At 42.2% G+C, this 12,647-nt stretch overlaps 1 protein-coding gene across 2 annotated transcripts in view; it reads left to right on the top strand.

Moving 5' to 3' along the window:
* The window catches only part of LOC139401434 (solute carrier family 12 member 8), a 28,233-nt gene extending 15,768 nt beyond the window's left edge, over positions 1–12,465 (top strand). For both annotated transcript variants that reach the window (XM_071145693.1, XM_071145692.1), the window contains 11 exons: positions 5,621–5,734; positions 6,146–6,233; positions 6,499–6,586; positions 7,821–7,967; positions 8,999–9,150; positions 9,247–9,370; positions 9,562–9,994; positions 10,296–10,393; positions 10,486–10,603; positions 11,307–11,367; positions 11,948–12,465. In XM_071145693.1, coding sequence (XP_071001794.1) covers positions 5,621–5,734; positions 6,146–6,233; positions 6,499–6,586; positions 7,821–7,967; positions 8,999–9,150; positions 9,247–9,370; positions 9,562–9,994; positions 10,296–10,393; positions 10,486–10,603; positions 11,307–11,367; positions 11,948–12,113 — 1,589 coding nt within the window. In that variant the 3' untranslated portion in view covers positions 12,114–12,465. The remainder of the gene's footprint in view (positions 1–5,620; positions 5,735–6,145; positions 6,234–6,498; positions 6,587–7,820; positions 7,968–8,998; positions 9,151–9,246; positions 9,371–9,561; positions 9,995–10,295; positions 10,394–10,485; positions 10,604–11,306; positions 11,368–11,947) is intronic.
* The last annotated feature ends 182 nt before the right edge of the window (positions 12,466–12,647 follow it).

Genomic DNA, 12,647 nt, shown 5'->3' with positions numbered 1-12,647 from the left:
AAACATAGACTAGAGGTCACCCTGGTGAACCAAACTACCCAGTAGTCTCCTCCATGTAGCCTAACTCTCACATGTACACACACACATAATCAAGCATGTTTTTGTTCTTGTATATTGAGTATACTGTGCCTTGCAAAAGTATTCATCCCCCCTTGGCATTTTTCCTATTTTGTTGAATTACAACCTGTAATTGAAATGGATTTTTATTTGGATTTCATGTTATGGACATACACAAAATAGTCCAAATTGGTGAAGTGAAATGAAAAAATGATCTTGTTTCAAAAAATTTAAAAAAATTAAAAACTGAAAAGTGGTGTGCATATGTTTTCACCCCCTTTTCTATGAATCCCCTAAATAAGATCTCTTGCAACCAATTTCCTTCAATAGTCACATAATTAGTTAAATAAAGTCCACCTGTGGGTAATCTGTGTCACATGATCTCAGTATATACACATCTGTTCTGAAAAGCCCCAGAGGCTGCAACACCACTAAGCAAGGGGCACCACCAAGCAAGCGGCACCATGAAAACCAAGGAGCTCTCCAAACAGGTCAGGGATAAAGTTGTGGAGAAGTACAGATCAGGGTTGTGTTACAAAAAAATATCAGAAACTTTGAACATCCCAAGGTGCACCATTAAGTTCATTATTAAAAATGGAAAGAATATGGCACCACAACAAACCTGCCAAGAGAGGGCCGCCCACCAAAACTCACAGACCAGGCAAGGAGGGCATTAATCAGAGAGGCAACAGATAACCCTGAAGGAGCTGCAAAGCGCCACAGCAGAGATTGGAGTATCTGTCCATAGAGCTGGGCTTTACGGAGCTGGGCTTTACGGAAGAATGGCCAGAAAAAAAGCCATTGCTTAAAGAAAAAAATACGCAATCACATTTGGTGTTTGCCAAAACATATGTGGGAGACTCCCCAAACATATGAAAGATGGTACTCTGGTCAGATGAGACTAAAATTTAGCTTTTTGGCCATCAAGGAAAACGCTATGTCTGGTGCAAACCCAACACCTCTCATCACCCCGAGAACACTATCCCCACAGTGAAGCATGGTGGTGTCAGCATCATGCTGTGGGGATTTTTTTTTATCAGCAGGGGCTGAGAAACTTCTCAGATTTGAAGGAATGATGGATGGCGCTAAATACAGGGAAATTCTTGAGGGATACCTGTTTCAGTCTTCCAGTGGCACAGAGGTTCACCTTCCAGCAGGACAATGACCCTAAGCATACTGCTAAAGCAACACTCGAGTGGTTTAAGGGGAAACATTTAAATGTCTTGGAATGGCCTAGTCAAAGCCCAGACCTCAATCCAATTGAGAATCTGTGGTATGACTTAAAGATTACTGTACACCAGTGGAACCCATCCAACTTGAAGAAGCTGGAGCAGCTTTGCCTTGAAGAACGGGCAAAAACCCCAGTGGCTAGATGTGCCAAGCTTATAGAGACATACCCCAAGAGACTTGCAGCTGCAAAAGGTGTCTCTACAAAGTATTGACTTTGGGGGGGGTGAATAGTTATGCACGCTCAAGTTTTCAGTTTTTTTGTCTTATTTCTTGTTTGTTTCACAAGAAAAATATGTTGCATCTTCAAAGTGGTAGGCATGTTGTGTAAATCAAATGATACAAACCCCCCAAAAATCTATTTTAATTCCAGGTTGTAAGGAAACAAAATAGAAAAAATACCAAGGGGGTGAATACTTTCGCAAGCCACTGTATAATATACATTTATAATTAGTATGCTCTGTTTAACTGATTTGAGAACTTTTTTTTGGTACTTATTTGTATATTGGGTTTTGTGGTGGTTTTCATATAGGCCCTTTTAGGTTTCCAACCTCATCGGCACACAGTTTTTACCAGTTAAAAAAAAAATCTGTGCTATTTTTTCTTTCACACGTTCTTTTATGCTAATAAATGAAACTTAACTCTATCTCTCTCTCTCTTTTTTTTTTTCCCTCTTGGACTTGAAACCAGCAGGGCTTCTGAAAAGGGTGGATGAACAAATTCTTTCCCATCGTAAGATAACCATGAGTGAAATGCTTGATGTTCTTACATAGGTGGGTCTTTCAGATTTGACCATCTGGATTAAACCTTTAAACCCCACCAGAACATGGCTCCGTCCCAAATGGAACCCAATTCCCTATATAGTGCACTACTTTTGACCCTATGGGCTCTGTTCAAAGGCAGTGCACTATATATGGAATTTGGTGCTATTTGGGATGCAGACTTACAGTACCTCAACCTCGGGAGGAAGCACATTAACCATTACAAAGACTGCAGGAAAAGGAATAACTTGATTCATACAAGCTTTTATTCATGGTCATTGAATACATTTCTTTATATGTTCCTGTTTTCTTAATTGCTTGTAGGCTATTGTTTGTGTAGGCTTACCATTTACTCCACAGGTGCTTATATAGCTGTACTGCTTGCTGTCCTCCCTGCATATCATGACCAGCTATGTGCACTGATATTTAAACCATCCATACTCCACATGCCCCATGTTAAATTTCATAACGAGGTGTGAACAAATCAGTCATGTCCATCCGACTGTATAGCAGAACAATTTTCTTGTGCTTTTCGTGCAAATGTTTGTCGGGCGCCTGTGTAAGGGTTGTTGTCTGTGAGTGATCACGCCCAGTCTATTTCTCTCTATCAAAACCACAGTGCTGTTACAGCTAGCCTGCTACCTCTGTTTAACTTGGCCAGTGTTACTGTAAACTAGGTCCTGGTCCCCTGATTGCACGCATCTAGGCGGGGCGAATATGGTTCCTCTCCTGGACAGTTACATAAGGGGCTGGGTTAAGTTTGTAATGGTCTGAGGTTGTGTGTCAGGATCAGAGCAGACACTTCTGTCTTGATCTGGGGGGTTAGGGTTAGTCTGGTTCCCGAGTCCAGTCCTGGTTTTACCTAACACTGGAAAAAAGACTAGGGTCACTCTCTCTCTCTATTACTCTCTCTAGTACTCTCTCACACTCTCTCTTAGACTGCAGAATTAGGTTGCTGTTAAACAGTCAATTTGTTTTTCATCCTTCCAACTAAATATCCCAATATAATATCCCATGTCAGAAAAGTGTTGGGAAATGCGACGTAAAGAGGAGCGCTAGGTGAGCAGGAGTGAAGTCACTGTCCACATAAGACAGTTAAGACCCACATCATACCGTCACTCTGAATAAAGCCAACTTATCATCTGATCATATCCTGTGATTTCTTTATTCTGTATCAGCTGAAAATATTTTTACTTATACAGCTCACAGGCTTTTAGCATAGCCCTTTTTACACTCCTGGCTTACCACTACTAGCTAACCACTAGCAGCCTTAAAACACATTACTTATTTACAGTTCAGCACATCAGCAGTTCTTGTACTGTTGCACAGAATCAAGATAAACCTTTACCATCATAGTAGACATTGAACGTCTATGCTGGCTAGAACGCTGTTGTTGACCGACGGCAGCTATAGCTAGCCACATGTTAACCTGAGTGCTACTACTAGCAGCAGTAAATCCAAGTATAATGGCTAACACAAACATTGGCTAGCATGATATCCTGAAAGTTATATTGGCCAATAAAGATCAGGCAGTTCAGCAAAACACTCTTGACATTCTCTCAACCAGCTTTATGAGGTAGCCACCTGGAATGCATTTCAATTAACAGGTGTGCCTTGTTAAAAGTTAATTTGGGGAATTTCTTTCCTTCTTAATGTGTTTGAGCCAATCAGTTGTGTTGTGACAAGGTAGGGGTGGTATACAGAAGATAGCCCTATTTGGTAAAATACCAAGTCCATATTACGGAAAGAACAGATAAGCAAAGAGAAACGACAGTCCATCATTACTTTAAGACATGAAGGTCAGTCAATCCGGAAAATTTGAAGAACTTTGAAAGTTTCTTCAAGTGCAGTTGCAAAACCCATGGTCGAATTTCTGCAAAGAAACCACTACTAAAGGACAACAATAAGAAAAAGAGACTTGCTTGGGCCAAGAAACATGAGCAAAGGACATTAGACCGGTGGATTTTAGATTTTTGGTTCCAACTGCCGTGTCTTTGTGAGACCCAGAGTAGGTGAACGGATGATCTCCGCATGTGTGGTTCCCACCGTGAAGCACGGAGGAGGACACACTCAGTGATGTATTTAGAATTCAAGGCACAATTAACCAGCATGGCTACCACAGCATTCTGCAGCGATACGCCATCCCATCTTGTTTGCGCTTAGTCCCACTATCATTTGTTTTTCAACAGGACAATGACACAAAACACACCTCCAGGCTGTGTAAGGGATATTTGACCAAGAAGGAGAGTGATGGAGTGCTGCATCAGATGACCTGTCCTCCACAATCATCCCAACCTCAACCCAATTGAGATGGTTTGGGATGAGTTTGACTGCAGAGTGAAGGAAAAGCAGACACCAAGTGCTCAGCATATGTGGGAAAAGCATTCCTCATGAAACTTGTTGAGACAATGCCAAGAGTGTGCAAAGCTGTCATCAGGGCAAAGGGTGGCTACTTTGAAGAATCTCAAAATATAAAATTTGTTTAACACTTTTTTTGCTTACTACATGATTCCATGTGTTATTTAATTGTTTTGATGTCTTCACTATTATTCTACAATGTAGAAAATAGTGAAAATAAAGAAAAATGAGTAGGTGTCTTAACTTTGAACTGGTACTGTACCTTTTTAATATATATATTTAATTTTTTTTAAATTTTAAACATTTAATCCAATTTGTATTTAGCTTATTCCATTCCCAAACACCATGCTAGTTCTGTGTGAGTGGGCCAGTTTGTTTTGCATGGCTATCTTAGTGTTGTTTTAATCATCTGCGAGCGACATAACATGACAACTCTTTGGGCACTTTAGTACCTACTTACCCGATTCACTTCCATCACCGAAGCCACCTGCCGTTGTGCTGTAGTAACACCGGTGAGGTCAGTGGACTTGGAGACTTCATTGACTGTGGCCACATGACCATTTGTTTCCCTTAGCTTCATGGTGAATCGACTCTTCCACTATTGGTAGCCATTGTAATCTTTTTTGACCAAGTGAGCCCTGCCTGCGATTTAAGAACCAGGCAGGGGTTCCCCTGACCCAGTCTGCCCACTGCATCCTCACTAAGCGGCCCCACTTTCTTCCCATCTTCTCGCATTTCAGGCCAAACATGCATGCCGATAAACAGTGGTTGTAGTGCACTGTCGCCACGACCAGGCCGTTCCCTTCTTGACGTTAAAGCCAAACTGTATTGTTGGTAAATAGCGAAAATGGGAGTGTATAATTATAGTTTTTTAATAAACTTTTGTATAAGGTCCATTTTAATTGTAATATCATCAATCTATGTAGTTAGAATTGTGGATATATATTGTGCAACCTGCCCTTTAAAGCCTGCAGTAAGGCTGTATAACCTGTTATGAGCATGTATGAGCCTTAATAATAATCAGCCGGCTTTCCGTAAAATGCTACCAGAAGTTATGGACTCAATCAGGGAATTGGGCAGGAGTTAAAATGCCTAAGAGCATTATGAAAACTTAATGCATGTAAAGATCAGATCAGAATGTCCACACAAATAAGAGACTTAACTTTATGCTGAATCTCTGTTAAACCTTGGCCTTTGTGGATGTTTTGTTGTTTCAGAGAATGGCTTCGTAGGGTACTCCGAGGAGCTGCTACGTAAGAACACTCTACCAGACTACACGACAGGAGAAGGATTCTTCACTGTGTTTGGAGTGTTCTTCCCCGCTGCTACAGGTGAACTACTATAACCATGTTTACAGCTGCTTACGTGTTTACATTTTGGTCATTTAGCAGACACTCTTGTCCAGAGTGACTTAGTATAAGTCTGGATAAGAGTGTCTGCATTCAACTGAGATAAGTTACAAAATCACATATCACAGTCATTGAACAGTCCCTGCTCTAGGTCTAACGACTGTTGATTGACTCTCACGTTCTAGTGGTTCAAAGGCCTGACTATGAACAATGCTTTAAATTCACAATCTCTAAGGTGTCTGGCTGTTCTATGGTCATTAACAATGCCCCTTTTCTAGCCATTGCCTTCATGGCTAGAAAGCTTCCACAGTGACAATTTGTATACATGTGATTATAATAGTTATAGTTATAATATGACAGTTATAATTATATAGTCCTGTCCCTGGTGCGTAGGTGTGATGGCAGGCTTCAACATGAGCTCAGATCTGCAGAGACCGGAACACAACATCCCTGTGGGAACACTGGCTGCAGTCTGTACCTCGTACGTGTCTGTTGTTACTACCAACACTTATTACATTGAGGTGTTCCAGACTTCCTCTGCTTTTTTTTTTGCTGAGGATTTGAAAACATTATACAAAAACATTATATGTATAAAACATTATACAATTTGATCTTTATTCCCACCCCAAACCCAACATGCCATGAAACATTTAGGATCTTGTGACATAATTTCCTATTTATAGTGCCATGTGTGATCTTCCATCTAACTGATGAAAAACTGCTGGTGGTATTGCTGGCCACTACAGGTGGTTCCTGTATCTGGTCTTTGTGTTCCTGCTGGGAGCCATCTGCACCAGAGAGGCACTGCACTTCGACTTCTTAATAGCAGAAAAGGTAAACTCTCTCTGTCCATCCTCATTGTGACCATAGTGATTATTTCCTTTTGAAGAGCTTACTCTCTTTCCTATTGATGATCAAGTTCAGAAGTATTCATATCCAACGTAGTTCATACTTCCTACACATTCTTCAACATTTTGAACATCTACACAGACATAGGCTACACAAGAATTGTCTGTGTGTTCCCGTATATCCTAACTGTGTGATAGGCATAGTGGGAATCTGTTATTATATGTGTGATGAAGTAGCCTGATCACATATCTGTTTATGCTGTCTTGCTAACTTCTATGCTAATTATTGTCATTGGATAGCACACAGACCTGAGACCAGGCTAGTGATGAAGATGGTGATGAGAAATTGTTTAATCTCAGTGGTCCCAGTGGGCCTCTTTCTAGAGTGACAACAGTATGTTCTCTGAACCCCATTTGTACAGCTGAGAATGACAGAAATTTGAGAAAAGCTCTGCTGCTGACCCCCCCCTCCTCCCAACGCGCACACACGTACTCACACACAGAATGACAGAGATTACAGAAATGAGAGAAACATTGTACTGCCAAGGTCAATACCCCCACCTCCACACTCTCCCCAGTCACAGCTGTCCCTACACCAGCTAGCAGGGGGAGGTGCTGGGAGGGTGTGGGCGCTTGGGGGTTAGAGTTGATACACTGTACAGGGTGCAGCTCAGCTGTCTGTGGTGAGGGTGTGGGGTTGGATTAGTGGGTGGTGGACTAGGGGGGATTGAGAGGAATGGGCTAACTGTTGCGTATGTGTACACGTTATCTACAGCATATGGTACAGCAGAAATACTATGGAGCTCAGCGAAAAATATACAGCATACACGTTTTGTACACCAAGTTCTTTGCAAACAGATTGATTTGTGATTTAAAAAACGATGTTTACTCATGGTAACACTTTATTTAAAGCCTGCAGGTAAATCAAATTGCATTGGTCACATACACATTTAGCAGATGTTGTAGCAAAATGCTTGTACAAAGTTGCTTAGGAGCTAGAAGAAGAACTGCCATATCTGTTGGCGCCATCTTTTAACTAGTAAAGTGCTACCAAATGTGTATAGGAAATTGTTCTAATTGCAAAAATGCCTACATTATGTCCTCGTTTTTTCCCTGCTTCTAACCTATTTTCATAAGGGCTAATTTGAGGAGAAGTTAGCTGGGTGTAGTCATCACGGGGCCTCTTTTCCTCCTCTTTTTGTTTTGTTCCAACTTCCCAGGTCTCCTTGGTGGGTTTCTTGTTTCTCCTGGGCCTCTACATCTCCTCGCTGGCCTCCTGCATGGGCGGTCTGTACGGGGCACCCAGGATCCTCCAGGTCATCGCCCAGGAGAGGGTCATCCCAGCCCTCGCCTTCCTGGCACAAGGGGTGGGTTTGCCTGGCAGGATGGATGGATGGATGATCCATGAATCTAAAATGAAGAGAAATGGATCAGGGGCTCTATGTATTAAGCATCTCAGAGTAGGAGTGCTGATCTTGGATTTTTGATCACAATGAATAAGGTGACATAGATTGGGTGGACCTGATCCTAGATCAGCACTCCTACTCTTAGACTGTTGACTGTACAGATCCTGATAATATTTCTCAGGTGAACAGTGCCACAGGACTAACCTAAGCCAAAAAACACATTGTGCTGCTATAAACAGTTTGTCACATAACTTGAACTGACATGTTTCTCCCTTGGCTAAATCAGAAACATCAAACACAATATAGTCTCCAGTGGGTGGGGGGGTGATACCGGTACGATGGGTGGGTTTCATGGGAAACGGTGAGAGAAAGGCCTGATTTTAGAGTGGTCAGTTGAGTAAACTAACCTCACAGAGAGAAAGAGAACAGATTGAGCATCCCAAATGTCACCCCATTTCCTATATAGTTCACTACTTTTGACCAGAGCCCTTTAGGTTCTGGTTAAAAGTAGTGCACTATATAGAGAATAGGGTGTCATTTGAGATGCTGCCTGAGTGTAGCCTAACGGTTGGTCGTGGCTCATGAAACACAGCACACTAATCCCCCTTCCTTTCCTCGGCCCCCACGCCCCTCAGTACTGCCTGGCCTGTACTGTGTGTGTTCGTGTCCACTGGAGCCAGGCCCTAGACATCTTGCCCTGAATCAAAGCCTCAGAACAAACCCAGGAAGGGAGGGAAGGGAGACGGACGGGGCTGGCCCAGATTGGCCTGGAACACTGCCAGAAAGGGAGAGAGCGAGAGAGTACCAGTGGTGGTTCAGGCAGCATGGTTGTAGTTGTAGTCAGAGCAGGCTGAGTCTGAGACCACAGCAACTTTTTTGAACAACCGGTTTGGCTCTTTTGTTGAAATTAGAGCTTCTCAACAGAGCATAGCATATCTTCCTCTATCTCCCCCTCTATCTCTTTCCTTGTCCTCTCTGTCTGTCTCCAACAGAAAGGTCCTAATAAGACTCCGGTGGCGGCCATAGTCTTGACTAGCCTGCTGACCATGGCTTTCATCTTCATCGGACAGGTCAACGTCCTAGCCCCCATCGTCACCATCAACTTCATGCTCACTTACAGCTTCATTGACTACTCCTACTTCAGGTGTGTGTGCGTGTGTGTGCATTGGGCATGCATGTATGCTGGAACCAGACCCTAGACATCTTGAATCAAAGCTGACTTTGACTACTCTTACTTCAGCGTGGCGATGACCTATAACCTCCAGCCCAGAGAGAAGAGGGTTGGTCCTGCCAAGAGGCCTGGGACTGGAGCCTCATCCTTCACAAACCATACATCCAAGCCCCTCATGACCACCACCCACCAGGTTTTTTTTCTCCATAAGTCAATACATTTTTCTAAATTCTGTTAAATGTTGAGTTCAGTCGTTTAAGTTCAATCAAGGGTAAATCAAGTGTCAATCAAAATTGATGCAAGAAAAGGCAAAAACAAAAAAACAAATATTCAGGTCAATACAATACATCACAAAACAATACTTTTTCCCCCACAACCCACCAGGGTTATGGTACAGAGGGGGATGTTGCGAGCCCAGGGAAGGGGACCCTGTTAGAGTTTACTAGGGATATGGACCAGATCTTTCCCCTGCCCAATGGTGGTGAACAGGAGGAGACAGAAAAGGACAAGGCCACAGAGAAGGTTTCCATGCCAGGCCTGAGAGGCAGGATCAGGAGGGTGAAAGCCCCTGCCAAGAAGACTCTGATGGACAGCTTTGGGCTAGACCTTAACAGCAATGCCTTCCCTAGTGAGGGAGATGGAGAAGGAGATGGAGGGGTTGATCCGGCTCCCCCAGGTCCAGGAGAGTGTATCTTCCCCCAGGAAAGACCTGGAGAGCCCAGCCCAGACCCGGAGGAAGTGATACAGGACAAGACCCTCCTTCCCGATCGTAACCCCATAGAGCTTGACCCTCCAGGGTCGCAGAGAGAAAACACTGGTGAGGAATACTTTGACTTAGAATTTTTGTTCACTTTTGACATTTGTTAGTGGTACCATTGGGCACATGGTGCACAGCTCTTATTCAGTCAACTTCATCACTCCCTGTGTGTGTGGGCATGCAGGAGTGTGTGTGTCGGCAATTTACGACATTCTCTACCTAATTTGCAACCATTTACCCCTTCATACAGTACACTGTGATGTAATAGTGAAATAGGTTATTGAATGTCTGGATTGTGTCTACCTTTCTGTTATAATGCCTGTTGTTTATACTTCATTCATTTCTGTACATATGATGGCAGGTTCTGACTGTAAACCAGACTACCAGGGATCAGAAATCCAACCGATGCCTGATTCCTTCTATGCCAAATTCTGCAACCACTGGATTGCACTGATTGGTGTAAGTAAGCCAGTAAAACATGCAGTAAAATATTTCTGCCCTATTGTATCTAAATGTATCTTCTTGATTGCTTCTGTTTTCCCCCTGTGCAGGCATTATGTTCCATCCTGATCATGTTTGTCATTCAGTGGGTCTACGCCTTGGCCAATATAATAGTCGCCTTGGTCCTCTTCCTCTACATTGGAAAAGCAAGCCCTGGACTTCCAATAGGTGACTATCCACCCATGTCAACAACTGTCACATTCACACATCTCTGTGCATTTCTAATACAAGAAGGTATGTGTCAGTCACTGCTGAAGCCTTCAGTTACAGTCTCTCAGCCACACAGCTGTTCAGCAGGATAGTTAGAATAACTGAGTTAGAGGATTCTGCAACTCTGTGATATACAATCTCCCCTCCATACAATACCCTGCTTTGCTCCACTAACTCAAGAATGTGACAGAGGCATAATGTAGATCACACATGCACACCACACATGTCATAGTTAAATGGTTTTCATATTTTACAGGTCACACGAATATCTCCTACTGTATGTCAGACTATATTTTTATTCTGGAGTGGCAAGCTTTAGCTTATTGAATTCATTGAACTTAGATGTTTTGTTTTTGAATATCAGCTAGTAATTGATGGTTTATAATATCAGCTAGTTATTGATGGTTTATAATATCAGCTAGTTATTGATGGTTTATAATATCAGCTAGTAATTGATGGTTTATAATATCAGCTAGTTATTGATGGTTTATAATATCAGCTAGTTATTGATGGTTTATAATATCAGCTAGTTATTGATGGTTTATAATATCAGCTAGTAATTGATGGTTTATAATATCAGCTAGTAATTGATGGTTTATAATATCAGCTAGTTATTGATGTATCATATTTATTACAATGTTTTTTTTGTGTGTATTTACAGGAGTGGCATCTCGTTTCAGCTTTTTCAAATGGATTAGGACAACCCTGAGCAACCTAGGAAGGTATACAGCATCACAAAAACTTGTATAAAATGAACATCATTTATCATGTATTCAGCTCTAGTTTGATGTTTAGCGATGTCTTTTTAAGGCAGACAGTGAAAGGATGTTGCCTAGAGCAGCACCGCAGGTATTGAGATGAGATGCAGGACTTGGCTCTCACAGTCACAAAATAGTGTCTGAGCATGTGCACAAGTTCTCCTCACGCTTTTCACAACATGGTAGCTACGGAACCAAAACAGCGAACAACTTGAGCCTCACACTTCAACGCTCTTAGTTGTATTGAAAATTAACCCACTATGCTGTTTACTTTATGTATCTACGTCATATCGATGAGTCTACCTTTAAGACCAAATATGTAGATAATTGCTATACACAGTATAATCATTAAATATAGTAGACAGAAGTAGTGAAATCATCGTCTTGGTAAACAAGTTCGGGAAATGTTCAGAAACTCATGAGACTGATTTAAGAGAAGACCGGGATTGAACTCCGGTCTCTGGGGAGGCATACATGTACCTAGACCCCCAGACCATGGAGCCTGCACATTCTATTCTAATTATTCTAATGTCCTTTCCTTCAGGGGTGAGCTTCCTCGGGACCAGATTATCGTGACACCCTCTCTGTCAGGAGTCGGCATGGAAACTAGGCAGCTGACAGAGGAAAACCTGGACTTTGCCTCTCGGGACCGCTACCACCAGTCTTCCTTTATCGAACCAGACAGGATGGCGCACCTACAACTTAACTAATCACCACAACTCTGGATGGCTGGTCCCATCACAGACCATAGTAGCCTGGTCCAATATTTGTTTGGGCTGTCTTGCCAACTTGTTACAATGACCATAGGAGTTAGCAAAACAGCACAAAATGATCTGGGACCAGGCTGAAGTAATGTCTCATTCTAGAATTTATAGACAGATTATAAACAGTCAAGCTGAAATCAGTAGTCCTACTCTATGACATCTGGATTTGTACAGGTCTCTGTGACTGTGGCAATGCATTACATGTTTTAGCAATGCATTCCTCTCAATGATGTGCTCAAATGGTTCTTCTCTATTTATTGTGTCCATTATCATTGAATATATAAACAATACATGTTATTTTCTTCCAATCTATGTTTGACCTCTGATTAAAATGTCTGGCTTCATCTGCTTGTATGTTGATGAGGGTGGTGCAACATTTTCAGTTGATTTGCAATTTTGTGACTTGCAACTTTGTAACATCAAGTCGACGTTTCATCTTTGAGGTCTCAACTCCACACTTCTGGCATGCATGTCGAGTTT

This window comes from Oncorhynchus clarkii, chromosome 3, assembly GCF_045791955.1.
Source record: "Oncorhynchus clarkii lewisi isolate Uvic-CL-2024 chromosome 3, UVic_Ocla_1.0, whole genome shotgun sequence".
NCBI lineage: Eukaryota > Metazoa > Chordata > Actinopteri > Salmoniformes > Salmonidae > Oncorhynchus > Oncorhynchus clarkii.
The sequence above is the reverse complement of the archived record's forward strand: the minus strand, read 5'-3'. Positions and strand labels throughout refer to the sequence as shown.